The sequence below is a fragment of the Aedes albopictus genome, chromosome 3 (genome assembly GCF_035046485.1).
Source record: "Aedes albopictus strain Foshan chromosome 3, AalbF5, whole genome shotgun sequence".
NCBI lineage: Eukaryota > Metazoa > Arthropoda > Insecta > Diptera > Culicidae > Aedes > Aedes albopictus.
Genome location: NC_085138.1, coordinates 48057125 through 48075976, shown reverse-complemented (window position 1 = coordinate 48075976; position 18852 = coordinate 48057125). Strand labels below are relative to the sequence as shown.

Genomic DNA, 18852 nt, shown 5'->3' with positions numbered 1-18852 from the left:
GTCCTTGGTGAGGGTGTGCAGGTGAGGGCTCTGACACATGAGGCGACTCTGAAGGTCAAGGACATCGATGAGATCACCGAAGTGGAAGAGCTCGTCACGGCACTGCGGCAACAGTGCGATGTGCAGGTGGCCGCCGCAGCCGTTAAGCTACGGAAAGGGCCAGCAGGGACACAGATAGCTTTGGTTCAGCTACCTGTGGCGGACGTCAAAAAGTCCGTTAAAGTAGGGAGCATAAAGGTGGGTTGGTGTGTATGTCACCTGACATTCCACGAGCCACCAGAGGTTTGCTTCAGGTGTCTGGAACCAGGACACAAGTCGTGGGACTGCAAAGGCCCCGACAGGCGCAAACTGTGCAGGCGATGCGGCGCTGAAGGTCATAAGGCCCAAAGCTGCACGAGTCCGCCCATCTGCATGATCTGTACCGGGAAATCCTCGAACAACAGACATCCGATGGGTGGTCCAAGGTGCCCGGCCTTCAAGAAAGCCGCAGTGAACAACAAATCACAGTGCAGGTAACGCAGCTGAACCTGAACCACTGTGATGCGGCTCAGCAACTGCTTTGTCAGGCAGTTTCTGAGTGGGAGACGGATATCGCCATCATATCGGACCCATACCGAGTACCCGCCGGCAACGGCAACTGGGTCGCGGATGGGACCAGAAAAATGGCGGCGATATGGACGACGGGTAAATACCCCGTTCAGGAGTTGGTGTCTACTACCTATGAGGGCTTCGTGGTTGCCAAAGTAAACGGGGTCTTCTTCTGTAGCTGTTATGCGCCTCCGCGGTGGCCGATCGAGCAGTTCACGCAAATGCTGGGCCGCTTAACGACCGTGCTAACAGGGCGAAGGCCGGTGGTAATAGCGGGCGACTTTAATGCCTGGGCCGTGGAATGGGGAAGCCGTTTCACGAACCAGCGGGGTCAGATCCTGCTAGAAACACTGGCCATCTTAGATGTCGACTTGGCTAATGACGGTACCAAGAGTACCTTTAGTCGAAACGGAGCGGAGTCAATTATTGACGTGACCTTTTGTAGTCCTGGCCTAACAAGTAGTTCGAACTGGAGAGTAGATGATGGCTACACTCACAGCGACCACCTGGCGGTTCGCTACAGTATCGACTACAATAACAGCAGACAGCGGATAGAAGAAGAGGCGGCTAGGCCAAGGCCAAGCCCTCGCAGGTGGAAGACATCATACTTCGACGAAGGGGTATTTAGGGAGGCGCTCCGCCGTGAGCGAAACTTAATCGGTTTAGACGGCGACGAGCTGGTAGCGGTGCTCTCACGTGCGTGTGATGCGACCATGCCTAGGCGAGTCCACCCTAGAAATGGGAGGCCACCGGCTTACTGGTGGACCGACGCGATTGCGGACCTGCGCCGCGCCTGCCTACGGGCTAGGCGGCGGATGCAGCGAGCACGATCAGAGGAAGAGCGAAACGAACGGCGGGTGGTGTTCGCCGCTGCAAAAGCCGCGCTTAAGACCGAGATAAGAGCAAGCAAAAAGGCCTGCTTTGAGGGTCTCTGTCAGAGTGCCAATACGAACCCGTGGGGTGACGCCTACAGGATCGTTATGGCCAAGACGAGAGGTGTGATGGCTCCTACAGAGCAATCTCCAGAGATGTTGGAGGGGATCATTGGAGGACTTTTTCCGCGTCATGATCCTAGTCCTTGGCCTCCTTTCGTAGGACAGCCGGGGACTGGGGCTGGCGATGAGGAGAGGGTCACCGATGTGGAACTTGCGGGGATAGCTAAGTCCCTTAGCGTAGGTAAGGCCCCAGGTCCGGACGGAGTTCCGAACCTTGCCTTAAAAGTAGCTATTGCAGAGGCTCCCGAGATGTTCAGGTCTGCTATGCAGAAATGCCTGGACGAGGGAGTTTTCCCAGAAGCTTGGAAGAGGCAGAGCCTGGTACTATTGCCAAAGACGGGGAAACCACCCGGAGACCCGTCGGCATATAGACCAATATGCTTGATTGACACGGCGGGGAAGGTGCTCGAAAAGATCATCCTCAATAGAATGTTGCGGTTCACCGAGGGCGAAAATGGTCTTTCGAGTAACCAGTACGGCTTCCGGAAGGGGAGGTCCACCGTAGACGCTATCTTGTCGGTTACAAAAACCGCCGAGAAAGCACTCGAGCCTAAGAGGAGGGGAATTCGCTTTTGCGCGGTAGTGACTCTGGATGTAAGGAATGCGTTTAATAGCGCCAGCTGGTCTGCTATTGCCGATGCGCTCTTGCATCTGGGGATACCGGAGTACCTGTACAAGATTCTCGGAAGTTACTTTCAGAATCGTGTACTAGTCTACGACACGGAGGTGGGTCGGAAGTGCTTTCACATAACCTCAGGAGTCCCGCAAGGTTCCATCCTGGGTCCGGTGTTATGGAATGTCATGTACGACGAGGTGTTGAGGTTAGAGTATCCAGTGGGAGTGGTGATTGTCGGATTTGCCGACGACATTACGCTCGAAGTCTACGGTGAAACGATCGAGGAGGTAAAGTTGACTACCAACCACTCGATCAAAGTTGTGGAGGCGTGGATGCGGTCCAGGAAACTGGAGCTGGCTCACCACAAGACAGAGGTGACGGTTGTTAACAACCTGAAGTCGGAGCAGCAGACGGAGATCAGTGTAGGAGACTGTACTATCCTGTCAAAGCGCTCCGTCAAACACTTGGGCGTGATGATCGACGATAAGCTTACCTTCGGTAGCCACGTCGATTATGCCTGTAAAAGAGCCTCCACAGCTATTGCGGCACTGTCCCGGATGATGTCCAATAGCTCTGCGGTGTACGCCAGTAAGCGCAAGCTTCTGGCTAGTGTTGCTACATCCATACTTAGGTATGGCGGCCCGGCGTGGGGCACCGCGCTAAGTACTAAATGCTACCGACGGAAGCTGGAAAGTACTCACAGGCTTATGTGCCTGAGGGTTGCGAGCGCGTACCGTACCGTGTCACACGACGCTCTCTGCGTCATTACTGGTATGGTGCCTATCAGCATTCTTATCAGTGAGGACATGGAGTGCTTCGAAATGCGCGGCACAAGAGGCATACGCAGGACTGTCAGGATGGCCTCTATGGTCAAATGGCAGCGCGCGTGGGACAGTTCCACCAAAGGAAGGTGGACCTATAGGTTGATACCGAGGGTAGATAGTTGGATTAATAGGCGCCATGGGGAAGTCACATTCCACCTGACACAGGTCCTTACAGGTCATGGTTGCCTCCGACAGTATCTACACCGTTTCGGGCATGCGGATTCTCCCGAATGCCCAGTGTGCAATGGTTTAGAGGAAACGGCGGAACACGTTTTGTTCGTGTGCCCGCGTTTTCGCACAATGCGTGACCGCATGCTTGCCACATGCGGGGAGGACACAACTCCGGACAACTTGGTCCAGAGGATGTGTAGGGATGAGTTTGGCTGGAACGCCGTTTCAACGGCTATTACCCACATCGTCTGGGAGCTACAGAGGAGGTGGCGCGTGGACTCGGAGAATGGCTAGTCCAGATGCAGTACAAGAGGTGGTCCAGGGGTTCGGAGTCGGCTTCGTAGGTCATACCGGTGCCCTGCGGTCGAGATCGACCCTTACAACGATTAAGTGGCCGCGGAGAGGAAGTCCCGGTAGCGGTGCTGTCGTGGCGTCGGTCTACTGGGTTGGATCCGAGCCCGCGGTTGGAAAGGGGTCCCCGGCAAGGGTCGGGGTAGGTGAGATCCTGCTGTCTGCAACCTACGGGTGCATCTGATAGGGCCTGAAGGGTAGTGATACCCTTCCTTACGGGCAGGTCAGATCGGGTTGCACGTGGGCATCAGTTCTTGATGTCCGCTCAGCAGTAGGGCGCGGGCGGGGTTGACCCTGCCCGCCTTCCTAGGACAAAGGGAGTGGCGAGGACCACTCGGGAAACTGGCTAAGCGCCAGCATGCTACCGTGATGGACTCTCCAAAGCGAGTCATCGATGTTCGTTGCTGCAGGCTACGCAGCTAACCTTGTGGGTGCGATGTGCACTAGCCCCTCTCTGAAGCAATACCTTCTTGGTGGTTCCGGAGAGACGTAGGGTTTGGCGACCATAGGAATGGTTTAGTGGGTACGAGGAGAGAGTAGTCCTGGATTTTACTTTTGTTGTAGAAGACGGCCTGTCAGACCTACACTACCCTAACCTTCTGTTAGGGTGTCTGTTGAGCAGATTATCCCCCTATGGTTTAGAAGGAAAAAAAAAAAAAAAAAAAAAAGAGAGACACTCCAATTTCATCAACCTGCGATTATATTAAAAACCTATTAATAGAGTTGACCAAAACAGTCTGATTACGAATACCAATCTGCCGAGTAGTCCTTCCCTAAAACACCACATGGCGACCGTAACAGGCTCTGGTATTCACACATTCTAACGTGACGTTACAACGTTTAGATGCCTTTTTGGTCAGATTTTTCACTACAACTCGTAAATTCGACCGTAAACTCTCGAATGTTTTTGCATATTCGGAATCCTTACTGGATTTTTACTGGAAATTTTACAAGGAATCCGAATGTGCAAAAATATTGGAGGGTTCACGGCTGAATTTTCGAGTTAGGGGGGTGGGGGTAAGACGTACATGTTTAGGAAACACTCTATTTTGACAGTGTAAACAATGCGATAATTAAAATTTTATCTCCATACTATTTACTTCAACTAAGGTACTTTACAGTCTGCAAGCCGATTTTGCAATAAAATTTGATTTTACATGACTTTTGAGATAATTAAAAAGTGATCTCCAAATGTATGATTTTCAACGGTGTGGGTAAGACGGACCGGTAGGGTGGGTAAGATGGACACGTTTGGAAAATTAGCTAATAAGCCATTAATTGTGTTAAATGATGTTTATGGCCGTTTATATTCGGTAGATCAATCATTGTAGAATCTAAATTTGGCTTTGAATCTCTTAGCGAAACGTGTTTTTGCAAATTAAAATCTATTTTGTAAATTGGAAACCTTCATACACTATTAAACGCCTAACAGTATGCAATGCTCGGTTAATTTTACGAAGTTCAAACTATTCCAACAACAAAACATCTAATATAATGAATTTTTGAACAAAAAATCAATATAAAATGCTTTACACGGCTTCCACAATCATTTTTGTACTCCATAGATTTCAATCTGTGAACAATGTGTGGGTTTTAATGTGTTTCTCATGGTACTATCAAAGTAACCCCAACACTGTCCGTCTTACCCACCCTCAAGGCGGACCGTCTTACCCCCACACAACGCAAAATATTCATTCCACCACCGTTATCCATAATCTATGAAATTCACCTGAATTTCGTTGTGTATAGCACGGTACAGTTTAAAACAGCTGGGAAACCCAAAATAAATTGCGAAAACTTAGCAATTTAATGTTAAAAAAGCTTATTAATTGCCGCCAAAAAATTAGATCCCATCACAAAAGCGTGTAGCCAGGTAAACAACTCTGGAGCTCGATTTGAATAGGTCGTATGTGCTTTCGTCGATATAAAATTCGATCAGTTGGATTCGCTTCTTATAGCGGAAACTGTTGGAATTTAACAAAATTAATACATAAAACCGATTCCTTACAAAACAGGCTTTCGGTTTTATCATTAAAAGTCACCGCCATATCATCCATATTGCTACTATTATTAAAATAAACTGATCGAATTTTATATCGACGAAAGCACATACGACCTATTCAAATCGAGCTCCAGAACTGTTTATTTTTTACACTTTTGACATATGTATTCTCTCATGGAATGGTTCAATAATCGTCAACTGATAGTAAGATAGAGTTAATCGTAAAAGAAAGCCAAATTTCAGCTCTTAAATGACAGAACTAGTCGGTGGTCCGTCTTACCCACCCGGTCCGTCTTACCCCCACCCCCTCCCCCCCCCCCCCCTATAGTGAAAAATCTGTCCGAAAAGGCGTCAAAACGTTGTAACGTCACGGTAGAATGTGTCTATTACTGCTACTGCTTTGTGTTGTAGTTATACTGTTCATCAGGGGTGCCATATGGGCCATTTTTTTTTATAGAATAGGTACAGATTTTCCCCCCAAATTTCGTATGGGATACAGGGTTTTCGAAAAGAGTGACACAGGTCTGCTCTGCAAATGATGAATGGTAGTGAATAGCTGGAATCATAGTAAAAACAATCGGTAGTAGTATGTGTGGTAACTTTTTTCGGCCGCCGCCGAATCATCCTCGATGTTCCACTGGTCCGGAAAAACACAACCAATAAAATACGTCCTTTCGTCGCAACGTTCGTCAGTAGAATGTCTGCTTCAGCGCCAGAAAGTTCTTCACCTCAACACTCGCACGCACACACTGTCAATCACCAAGCAACACACTCACATTCATAACTGAAACCTCTATCTCACAGACTACCTACACTCTCCGCTTCTGAAACCTCTTCGACATCATTTCACCAACACCAACCTCGCTACCTTCGTTTTTTCATCCGTCCCCAACGGAGGTTCGAGCGAGTGTCTTTGAGAATCCATCTCTACGTGGAGCGCTCAACTACCAGAACGGATTCCGTTCTCAGAATTTATTTTTCTGATTAGACACTTTCTTGGATGCCAATGTAAACATAGTTCAAATTGGAATTTCCAGAAATGTCAAATCAGTTTTTCATTTGGCACAACAGTTCGAAGTTCTTCCATCAGCAGTGATACAAAGTCCAAGTAAGTAAGAATTATATATTTTAATGATTATTTTCCATTGTAGGATTACTCTACCACAGTATGAACTACACCGTCCTGCTGGATTGTAAAGTATTTATCTTAATCGACCGTTTTTTGACTCTCTGTAAACGATACAAACCAATCCCAGTGAAGCAAAAAAACAACTACCCAAGTAACAATGATAACTGAATAACAGATTATTCGGCAAAAAAAATCAGCTTAAGAGCAGTTTATTTAGCCGTTGTACAGCAATAATATTTCTTGGGCATGAAAACATGTTGGATGAGCACGGTTTCTTCTAAGGCATTTCATTTTCAGCTCGCTTTTCTCCAAAATAAAAATAACTTGAGGGCACCCGCTAATTTTGTCTGAAAATAGATACCTACTTTCCACAAAAGAATTAGATATATCCCTTATGGCCAAATTCGAAGAGTCATTGTTTTGGCAATTATGATTTTCCAATGAATCCTTTGAGGAATTCTCCAAAATACAGAAAATTCCTGTTGTAAGGAATTTCTTAGTTCAGTCATCACATACCTAAACTGTTTTCTTTCTCCTTATTTCTCGTATGTTTCTAGCCATCCCACGTGATCAACCATGTAGCAATCTCAGCTCCCCGCGTGGTTCCATAAGCAAGAACCGTCATCTATCGTCTCCGCTGCGAAAAAAATCCCTAACCACTCGCTTGGAATCCCGTGCCCGCATGAGTCCCGATTTGTTCAATCTCGGTGGAGGCCCTCCCGCACGGCACCTCAACATCGACCGTCAGCTCATTGCTGACGAGTTCGACGACATTCTGACCGTGACTACGACGACAGCCACTTCCAACGATACCGACAAGGACAGCAGCAATGACATCGTCATTCTGGATTATCCTTCGATTAGCAGTACCCCAACTCCGCAACCGGCGTCGGAGGTCGATTCCCTGACGCCGGAAAAGGTTCCCTTCATTAGACGGCACAATCCCATGACCACTTCGATGAGCTCAACGTCCACTTCGAAGAGTTCTCTCATCAATCGATTCCTGCGGAACGTCACCCAGAAGAAGATCCTGGAAGCCACCATCAAACAGAACAGCTTCTTCCAGTCGAAGCTCAGCACGGAGCGGAAGTTGTTCGACAATCTGGTTCCGAAGGGAGTCCCAAAGGCGTTGAACCGAGAATTGATAGAAGATTTGAACGCGGAAATCGCCATGGAAATTGAGCTCAGCTCGTCGGCTTGTCAGCTGGATCGGATTCAGTTGAACGACTCACATGTGGGAGAAGGCAGCTATGGGCTGGCCCTTGGGGATATCAAATTCGACGGGGGAGGCGTTGGGGTGGGAGAAATTCCGGTGGAGATATTCAACGGCAATCGGCTGCATATCTTTCGGAACGAGAACGAAGTGCTGATGAAGGTATTCAAGCTTTATAACGGGTACAGCCGGGAGGGTTACATGACGCCGGTGCTGGTCTTTCTGACCGATAAGACGCTGTACGTGACGGACCAGGTTAGGAATAGGTTATGTAATAAGTTCGTGCTTCCTTACTCGGAACTGGATGTGATATTGGTGGGACCGTACGGCAACACGGTGCTGTTGAGCAATTCGGCACGGGACATGCAGCAGGTTCTGCTGGCCGGGGGTCCGTATCCGGCGGACGGGCTCGTTGCTAGCTTGGAGCTTTGTGCCAGACGAGGCGGATCAGTGTTGCCAGCCGTCGGGCAGCTCACTTTGGATCATTTAGCACCGCTGCAGGCGTTCGTGCGGGATAATTCCAACGTGAGCCGGGAGGACAAGTGGAAGTACTACGCGGTGGTGAACGTTCCGGCCGGATCGCTGGGTAGCGAGGAGGAACCGCTTGGGCCGCATATCAAGGGTCCGCTGATGCACCGCCGGATGTCGCATGCCGGTTTCGTCGATCAGTGGTCTGCTGGATACTTCCTATTGAAGTAAGTAAATAATTTTAGTTACATTTTGATGTTGCTTTTTTATGAAGGAGATTTCGATTATGAAAAGGACAGGTCTGATAGTGGAATCGAGTTCTCTTCTACAGCTTCAGAAGACAGAAATGGTCAAATGGCTCCGTAGCTTGGGGGAAAGAAGCGTTAGAAATCATTAGCAAGTTTCCAGTACCATTTCTGATAAACTGAATGATATTTCTTTTTCTCAGGCCCTAGGCGAAATCGCTTCTGAGAGTTTTTGAGAAGTTCTTAAAGATATGTACATTGAAGATAACTTGTATGATTAATGTTTGATTTATTGATATATTTGACGAATTGTTGAGAAAATATTTTGATTTAATGTTCCGTTTATTCCAGGGCCGGTGTGCTATACCTGTTTGCGGATGCCACTCAAAAGCTACCGACTTGGGCCGTCACCTTGGCCGAGTGCCAAGGAGCTCGACGATCCCTCAACTCCGGTAGACCGTACTGTTTCGAACTGCTGCTGAGGACTGGAGCCTTACAGCTGGCAGCTCCCGATGAGTACGTTGCGTCCGACTGGCTGCAAGCGCTCGTACAAGCGGCAAGTGGGGTAAGTTTTTCACGGTGAATATTATTTTGATTCCCTACTTTGAATCTCTCATTCTACCAAAAAGCAGCTCTTCGAACTTCAAGAACGACGGAAGACTCTGGGTTGTACGCTGATTATGACCTCGAATCACCTGCTAACCCTGCGGGAAGATTTTGGCGCCCCACTCCGGCGGAACACCGTCTCCTCCAGTGCAAATTCCAGTATCATGGTATCCCCGGCCAAGGAGAACATCAACCCAAATGCTCAACAACCACCACCACCACCCCAACAGTCTAGTCACCAAAGAAAGCTAAGCAATTCCAACCTGTTGGATACTTCAAGTGAGGTAGGCAGAATCATGAATCCTAACAAATCAGTAGCGCTGGTTCTAATACTTATCTTCCATCAACAGATTAGTTCGATTCGCTCGACGGGAAGTACCCCAACTCGCTTCAACAGTTCGATCATCTACGGCAGTGACCGCCTTTCCAACTCAACCACCAGCACGCCGACCAAAGGAGGCATTCTGCTGCCGGCGGGAGGAAATACCCATTCACCTTCTCGTAGCTGCCGAAGGCAGTCTTCGGTAGACGGATTAACGCCGGGAGAAGGTGGAGGTGATGAGCGTAGCCACACCAACATGACCAGCTTCTACGGGAAGAATTCCGGCGTGGAGGTGTTGACGTGCGCCAGCATCGATGAGATGACCGCCGTCAAGATTCCGGCGGTGTCGTCCAACTGGTGGTGTATTTTGGTAAGATTCTCCTGGATTGCGTTTGGTTTAAAAGGAACGTTCTTCTAATGGAGATGTTTGTTTTTTCACAGGAATTTGAGTGCCAGGAAGTTCGAGAGACATCGGGTGACCTGGTGGTTTTCTTTTCCACCAGTTCAGAGCAAGAGCGATTCCTCTCGATGTTGGAATCGATCTGGCTCAAGAAAAAGGTAAGCAGTAATGCATCATTCATAGAAACTGATCTCGGTATTCTTATAAACAACCCTTTTTGATTCGGTACCAGCCCTGTGTGCCACGTAAACAAACGTTTTTCGCGCTCCGTTTTTTCGAGTATTTTTTTCCATTCTAGTCGAAGTAATATCAGCGAATCGGCATCCTGAAGTCGCATAAGGTTCCCCCGGACCCTCCCGGGCACAATGCGGCCGTGAATACGCCGCACAGATTACTCAGGAGCCAAAGTTACTGTTTTATTCGGTCATCAAATAAAATATTTCGGTTAACAGTTTACAAAGTAGCCTTTATTTCACTTCCGTACTGGTACGCGCTCGGATAACTAATGAATGAAAAGGGAGATGGTGAATGAAGGTGCGCGTAAAAGGATCGTTCATAAACTACATATTCGTGTGGCAATCAAATACTACGTAACATAACATCCTCCCTGTTTTATAACAAAAATAAAACTATTCGAGACAGTAATCTTTGAAACGCAATGGTAGCTTAACATTTCTCTTAGGTCTAACACTTTGATCATCACCGACCGGATCCTTGGACGGTCTGGTAACTTTCGGGGTCTTCGGTGACTTCGCAATTGATGTTACTTCCGGACAAACTATATCCGGTACACTGATTGTCGCTTCCTGTTGAGACACTGAACTCTCAGAAACCGGCAAGGCCAACTGCTCCGTGGCAACCGGGTTAACGTTCGGTATGATGACTTGATCTGGATTCACTGCAGGCGTCTGGGGTTCATTACGTGGTTTCAGGTGCACCAAATCACGTCGGTACTGCATACCATCCACATCAACGATGTATGACCGCTCGTTCAACTTGTTGCTCACTCTGCCAGGTGTCCACTTCTTCGTTGTCTCAGGATTAAGTTGCACGTAGACCGAAGATCCTGTCTCCAACGGTGGAAGACTTCTCGCTTTTTGATCATACTGGAACTTCGCTCTGCGTCTATTTTCTTCAATCGCTTCAGGTACGCCTGACACTAGTTTTGGCTTCAAATTGCTCGTAGACATTGGTATACCACAGCGAGTATTTCGGGAAAACAATCTTGCTGCTGGACTGGACCCAACTTTATTCGGTATATTTCTCCAATGCAATAATGCGTACCAAAAATCGTTGCCAGCTTCTTCTGCTTTCTTCAACAACCGTTTCGCTATCTTCACGGCAGCTTCAGCTTTTCCGTTAGCCTGCTGATGGTGTGGCGCCGATGTTGAATGATAGAAGTCCCATTCTCTCGCAAACTGCTTCCACTCTCGATTGACAAAATTTGTTCCGTTGTCTGAAACTACCTGCTGTGGTTTTCCATGTCGAGAAAAGTTGGATTTGCAGACAGCAATCGTCGCTCTTGGTGTCAAATCTTTCAGGAGATCAACTTCAAAAAAATCCGAAAAGTGGTCAACGGTAACAAGGAATTTGCAGCTTTTTCCTTGATAGTCCGCGAAGAAGACATCCATTGACACCAACTGAAATGGATATACCGGAATTGGGTGACTCTGCATCGGTGCTGGGGATTGAGATGGTTGGTATTTAGCACACACACCGCACTGCGCGACAGCTTCCTTAATCTGTACACTCATGCCGGGCCAGAAAAGGTTTGCGCGTGCCAGCTTAAGAGTCGCCTCCATCCCATTGTGGCTTACATGAACCTTGGCTGTCAACTTCTGACGTAGCGAATACGGAACCACAATTCTGTCGTTGCGGTAGATGATTCCTTCTTGAGTGCTGAGCTCGTTCCTGTACTTGAAAAACATTTTGGAACTATCTGGAACTTTATCCACTGATGTGGGCCAACCATCCTGGATGAACTTCTTGACCTGTTGCAAAGATGTATCCGCTTCTGTCTCTGCTATGATCTCGTTCAACTGCTCGTCCTTCACTTTCAGGAAACTGGAGAGACTGACTTCTTCTATTTCACGGAATACTCGAAAGATGTTCCGCTTGTTGAACTTATCCTCAGCAAGATTTTCATCGAACGGTGCTCTAGATATCGCGTCAGCCACCACGTTGTCCTTTCCCGTCACAAATTCGATTGTCAATCGGTAGCGCTGCAGGTTTAGCAGCATGTGCTGCAGACGTCGTGGTGCAGAAAGCAGGGGTTTTCGAAACACGGTAACCAACGGTTTGTGATCAGTTTTCACGGTAATTTTAGGATTTCCCACAATTAGTTGATCGAACCGCACACAAGCGAAGAGGATAGCGAGCAATTCCTTTTCGATTTGCGCATAGTTCTTCTCGGTAGGTGTGAGGGTACGTGAAGCGTAGCCGATAACTCCATGACTTTGGAAAACAGCCGCCCCTAGACCGTAAGAACTGGCATCACATTCGATCACTATTGGCTCGTTTACATTGTAGTATCGCAGCGTGTTAGTATCTGCTACCAAACGCTTGACACGATCGAACTCCTCTTCTTCCTTTTCCGACCAAACCCATTCCTCTTTCTCCGAAATCAACCGGCGAAGTACAGTGAAATTAGCGCTGAGATTCGGTATGAAACGGCTGAGGTAGTTAACCATTCCAATGAACCTCTGAAGCTGTTTACGATCTGTCGGACGGGGAAAATTCTTGATCGAAGCAACTTTACTCCCATCCGGTTGAAGTCCTTTGTTCGTCAGCACGTGTCCGTAAAACTTGACCGACGTTTCGCAGAGTTTGAGCTTGCTGAAGTTCAGTTTGACGTTGCATTCCTTCAAGCGAACCAACAACTTCTCCAAGCAGAAGTTGTGGTTCTCCAGAGCTTCCTCCAACGTGTCTCCTGAGCCGTAAATCAGCAAATCGTCAGCAACGCATTCCACTCCCGATAATCCTTGAATCACCTCTTGTAGCTTCATCTGGAAGATATCTGGGGCGGGAGCAATCCCGAAAGGTAGACGAATCCATCGGTACCGCCCAAACGGTGTCCAAAACGTTGTTAGCCGGCTACTCTTCTCATCCAATAGCACATGCCAGAAACCCTTGCGAACGTCCGCCGTTGAAAACACTTTCGCTTTTCCTAATTCGGGTAAAATTTCGTCGATAGTGGTGAATTGCATATGGGGACGATTGAGCGCTGTATTCAACGGTATCGGATCGAGACAGATACGAACGGCTTCCGATTTCTGCTCCTTGCGTTTGACCAACACAATATTACTAACCCATTCGGTGTGGCGACTCTCCTTCACGATCAACCCATCGCGTTCCAGATTCTTCAGTTCTTCCTTCAGCTTCTCTCTCAATGCGATTGGAACTCTCCGAGGTGGCTGGATCGAAGGTGTGACGTCGGCAGAAACTTCCAAAGACACGGCTCCGGCGAATTTACCGATACCGTGAAAAACCTCCTCGTGTCGTTTGACGATATTCTGAGCTTTTATACGGTATACATTCAGAAGCTCTTGTTCCGTTTTCGGTGCAGTGAAATTAACCGTATTGCAGAACTTAACAAAGCCCAGAATGCGACACACATTTGCTGAGAGGAGCGGTCCATGGGTAACGTCGACTACTTGAAAAACAAGGTTGTACTTACGGTCTTTCCTCCGACATGGAATTTTAACCTGCCCGATCACCGGAATGCTGTTCCCGCCGAATCCTTGAAGGTGGTACGCGGATGGCTGCAGCTCGAATTTGTCTTTACCAATCATGTTCTCCAACCAATTTTTCCCCACAAGACTTGTGTTCGCACCAGTGTCCAACTCACATTTCACGGGCTGCCATTTCCCACCGATGCGCAAGTCCAGGTCCGCGGTAACATGTCCACCACTACCGGATTTATCAATGATTTTTCCGATTGACACACTCTCACCGCAGGACGACTCATCGTTGTCGTTATCACTGCTCTCCGCTGAATCACTTTCGGAGCTGCTTTCTTCGCGCACTTGCTTCACTCGGAGCTTCTTCTTTAGCTTCTTCTTCCGATCCGCCTTACACACTTTCTCGAAGTGATTTTTTCCACCACAACGATTGCACCTTTTCCCCAGCGCTGGGCAAGCACCTTTGGAGAAATCATGCTTTGCCCCACAGAACTTACATTTCATCTTCTCACTTTTCACCATGTTCACTTCCGCGTTTGCTTGACCCACTGTGACCGGATGCCTCTCAGTTATTTCCTCAGCACGGCACAAATCCATGGCGTGCGCTTCCGTCAAGTTTTGGGTCGTGATCAACTTGGAACGAAGCTTCATCCACTTGATCGACGTAGCAAGTTTATACCTGATCATGTCCCCTTCGAGCAAACCGAACTTGCAGAGTTTCGCGAGCGATTTCACACGACACAAGTAATTGTCAATACTTTCTGCGGAATCTTGCATCAGTGAAAAAAAATCAAACCAGTCGACGAACTTGTTCCGTTCACGCACAACTTTGCTCTTTATCGCCGCGAGAGCAAGTTCCGGATCATTTTGCTGAGCCTGATTCAGTTCGAAATTAAAATACTTCTTCAACGCGTCTTTTCCAACCACCGATAGCAAAATGCTCGTCTTTTGCTTGTTCTGGTCGGCCGGCCACGCATCCATGCCGACTGCACTGGCATAGGTCTTCCAATTCACTTCAAAAAAATTGAAATTTTGTTCCATGTCACCCTCCAACTCTAGCGGCGGCGGCAGTGGAACAGACGACGCGGCTGCGCTTCCCGCAACCGGTGCCGCAGGCTGATTCAACTGAACGGTTTTCACTGAACCAATCAGAGCCTGCATCGCCTGCCTTTGCATTTCCATAAAACGCGAAAACTGATCTGCATCCATTTTCTTCAAGTTTATTCACTTCCGGGAAAACACTCGAGTCCGACACGATAGCGAAAAAAATATGGCGCACGACAGGATCCAACAAGTTTGCTCTTCACCGCACAACTTTCCGCAATCACTGCTGCTGATGATTTTCCCGCCGCTCGGACCGAACAATTCCTCAAAAACACTTCCACGATATACGAATGACGTCGGAAAATACTTTTTAGTCCACGACTACTTCTGACACCATGTTTTATTCGGTCATCAAATAAAATATTTCGGTTAACAGTTTACAAAGTAGCCTTTATTTCACTTCCGTACTGGTACGCGCTCGGATAACTAATGAATGAAAAGGGAGATGGTGAATGAAGGTGCGCGTAAAAGGATCGTTCATAAACTACATATTCGTGTGGCAATCAAATACTACGTAACATAACAGTTACTCCCGAAACAAGAGAGGCCTAGAGGTGGATCAAAACACCAATGAACAAAATATGCATCCTCCGCGCGCGAAGAGCCCGTACATGAACGAACTATCCTCGGGGTCGTCGATTGTCGGTACCAAATCGTGGTCCTCTTCTCAAGAACTGGTCGGCCAACCTCCCAGTTGTAGCAGCCGTAGCAGCTCCCTGCAGCAAGAAGTAAACATTGCGGTAAGCAATGCATACGAAATACTGCCAAACGAAGAGTGTGATGACGATCACGAAGAAATGCCGATGCTAACTCCCGTCGTGACTGCAACAGCTCCACCACCTAAAGTGAAAAATGTTCGCTTTCCCCCTATTACGGTAGTGAACCTAACCACCAAACACCTGCGGGATGTGATGTCTAAAAATGATATTGCGCAAGCCGAATAGGGTAGAAGCTTCAGTTTTGGCCAGTCCGGAGTTTTGGCCATAGTGCGGTATTGAGCCTGTTGCTATCTAAATTGGCGTAAATTTAATTTTTACCAGTAGATCCTTATACAAGCTGTGAAAACCACACATTTCGATTAAAAACTGGAAGAAAAAAATATATTCCCTTTAAAAATTTGCTCACATATATCTATTTTGGCCAGGGTGCTTCTAATTTGGCCACTCCCATAAGAGATACACGTGATTGGCCAAAATAGAAACCAAACTTAAGAATATGGCCAAAACTGCGGCAGAGCTTCTATTTTGGCCAGTGCCACTTTTGATACAAAAATCAAGTATTGGCTTGATTTCCGCATTTTTCCTTCAAAACATAGATTGTAACCTTTCATTTGACGCATTGATTGTTTTCATAGGATTATTGGTTATTTTTATAAAAATAATTTTCCTTAGACTGGCCAAAACCGGTGCCCGCACCCTATCATATTATGAAGGCGACCAAGGCGGGTGTTAAGCTGCTGTGTATGGGAGAGAAAAGTTTTCGTAGTGCAATGTGTGCACTGAAAACATCGAACATCCAGTTCCACACCTTCACCCCAGCTGCCGAAAAACCAGTGAAAATAGTTCTTTCGGGATTATCGGTTTATGACATCTCCGAGCTTGAGGTAGAGCTTGCTTCTGTTGACGTCGTACCAACAGAGATTAAACTGTTTTCCAAGAAGGTTGTTGGCCTGGAGGAAAGTGCACTGTACCTACTGCACTTTATTAAGGGATCTGTGAAGCTCTCGGAGTTGCAGAAAGTGAAGCCAACAATTCGGACATGGAATGCGGAACTGTAACCTTGTTCCTCTGTGTGTAAAGTGTGTGTGTGTGTGTGTGTGTGTGATCTGTGGTAACCGACGCTTGGGATTGAATTCTACAAGAATTCCAATCCCTTTTCCCCTATATAATATAGTGGTGACCATTCACCGCAAAAGTCGTTCACAAACTGATAGCTCCGTTTCGAACGAATGACCGCCAACCCAGCAACGCGGGTGTACCTCACGAACACGCACACATTCTTTCACCGGTGCGATACCTTATCCCGCTTCGCATCTCTCTTCGTTCGAACAGCTGTCTCACTCTCGCATTTGCCATTCATATTTCATGCTCACCCTACGGCAGCGGGCTGCGCGCGCCAACCTAAGCATGCATCTCACCAACACACACGAGCGCCGTCGCCGTGGGCGCATATGTTCGAACCGGTTCAACCGAAGTTGACAGCAGCTTGCAGGAAAGCTTTTGCTTGACCGTCAAGTTCGTCATCAACCGACTCATTTCGAGCACATGCACGGAGGGAAATCATAAAGACATTTTAGCTTCTTACACAAATTCAATAGGCCTAACTTTATACACCACATTCGCCTCCTTCTCTACTCATCAAGTTACTTCAAAATAAAGTTTTGAACCCAATAACAAATAATTCCAGTACAATAAAACTTCTTTTTATATACGAAGTTATTGGTCTCTTATAATTTCCAATTACACCCAGATTCACTTCAAAATCAATGCAAATACAGCAAAAATCAAAATGCGCTTTAACCCAACTTCGGATCAAAATTAAAGCCAAATCAATCAAAATCTAACCAAAACTTATTCATCATCATCAATCGAAATTTACATATTGGGTTTCTCATTAATGCTTCGACTTCTGTGATAATTTGAAAATCTGAATTTTCATTTTTCAGCAACATTTAATCAAACTTATTTCATATAGCTGTTGCATATCCGACGACTCTGACATGAACGCAAGCGAATTTGTGTACGTTGGGCGTTAGCTGCTGCGAAGTCACGTGCGAAGCTCGTTGTAATAATAATGAGTTCGGAGCAAGTCTAAATGGGTGTAAATGTCATAATAAGTCAAACTAATCATCCTGATTTTTTTCCAATCCAAAACCAGTTCAATTCCAATCAACATCGAATCCAAATTCATCACCAAACCCAAATCTTATCCAATCCAATCCTAGCTTTAATCCAATCAACAATTCAAATCTATATCCAATCCAATCTCCATCCAATCTCCAATCCAGGTCAATCTAATCTCCAATCCAATACAATTGAATAACCAATGCAATCTGCATACCATCTTCAGTCCAATATTTAATACAATCCAATCCAATCTTCAATGCAATTTACAAACCATATCCAATCAAATCTTCAATCTTATTTCCAATTCAATCTAAAATCCAACCCTATCTCCAATCCAATTTACAATCCAATCGAATCACCAATGCAATCTCCAATCCAATCTTCAATCCAATCTTCAATCCAATCTTCAATCCAATATCTAATCTCAACCCTATATCCAATGCAATTTTTAATCCAATCCAATCGAATCTCCATTCCCATCTCCAATCCAATTTTAATACAATATTCAATCTAATCTCCAATCAAATCTCCAGCCCAATCTCCAATCCTATCTAATCCAATCTCAATTTCAAAACCATTTCCAATCCAACCTCCAATCCAATCTATAATCTAATCTTCAATCCAATCTCCAGGCCAATATCCAATTCAATCCAATCGAATCACCTATCCAATCTTCAAGCCAAACTCCAATCCAATCGAATCACCAATCCAACTTTTAATCACATCTCCAATTCATTCTCCAATCCAATCTCAAATCCATCTCAAATACAATCTCCAATCTAACCTTCAATCCAATCCAATATCCAATCTAATACCATCAAATAACCGAAGCAATCTCCTATCCAATCTTCAATCCAATCTCCAATCTAATCCACTCAATCTCCAATTGTATCTCCAAACCATTTCCAATACAATCTCCAGTCCAACTTCCAACCTAATCCCCCATTCAATTTCCAGATCCAATCCAGTCCAATTACCAATCCAAAATCCAATCCAATCACCAATCCAAGCACCTATTCAATCTCCAAACCATATCCAATCCAATATTCAACCTAATCTCCAATTCAATCTCTAAATCTAATCCAATCTTTAATTCAATTTACAATCCAATAGAATCAGCAATCAAATCGAACCACCCAATCTATCCATTCCAATCTTCAAACCATCTCCAATCCAATCCTCTATCCTATACCCAGTCCAATTTTCAATTCTCCAATTCAATCCAATATCCAATTCAATCCAATCATCAAACAACATTTGATGCAAAATTGGTTTGTCTGTAAGTACTGTGA

General features: G+C 46.4%; 1 protein-coding gene across 4 annotated transcripts in view; it reads left to right on the top strand.

The window, feature by feature from the left end:
• The window catches only part of LOC109405846 (uncharacterized), a 40374-nt gene that overhangs the window by 8845 nt on the left and 12677 nt on the right, over window positions 1–18852 (top strand). Inside the window, exons 4-9 of one of the 4 annotated variants that reach the window (XM_062856167.1) lie at window positions 7234–8584; window positions 8954–9167; window positions 9232–9492; window positions 9559–9900; window positions 9972–10088; window positions 10163–10390. In XM_062856167.1, coding sequence (XP_062712151.1) covers window positions 7234–8584; window positions 8954–9167; window positions 9232–9492; window positions 9559–9900; window positions 9972–10088; window positions 10163–10228 — 2351 coding nt within the window. In that variant the 3' untranslated portion in view covers window positions 10229–10390. Of the gene's footprint in view, window positions 1–7233; window positions 8585–8953; window positions 9168–9231; window positions 9493–9558; window positions 9901–9971; window positions 10089–10162; window positions 10391–18852 lie in introns of those variants that run through there. The other 3 variants (XM_062856168.1, XM_029869618.2, XM_029869621.2) reach the window with 3 other exon arrangements.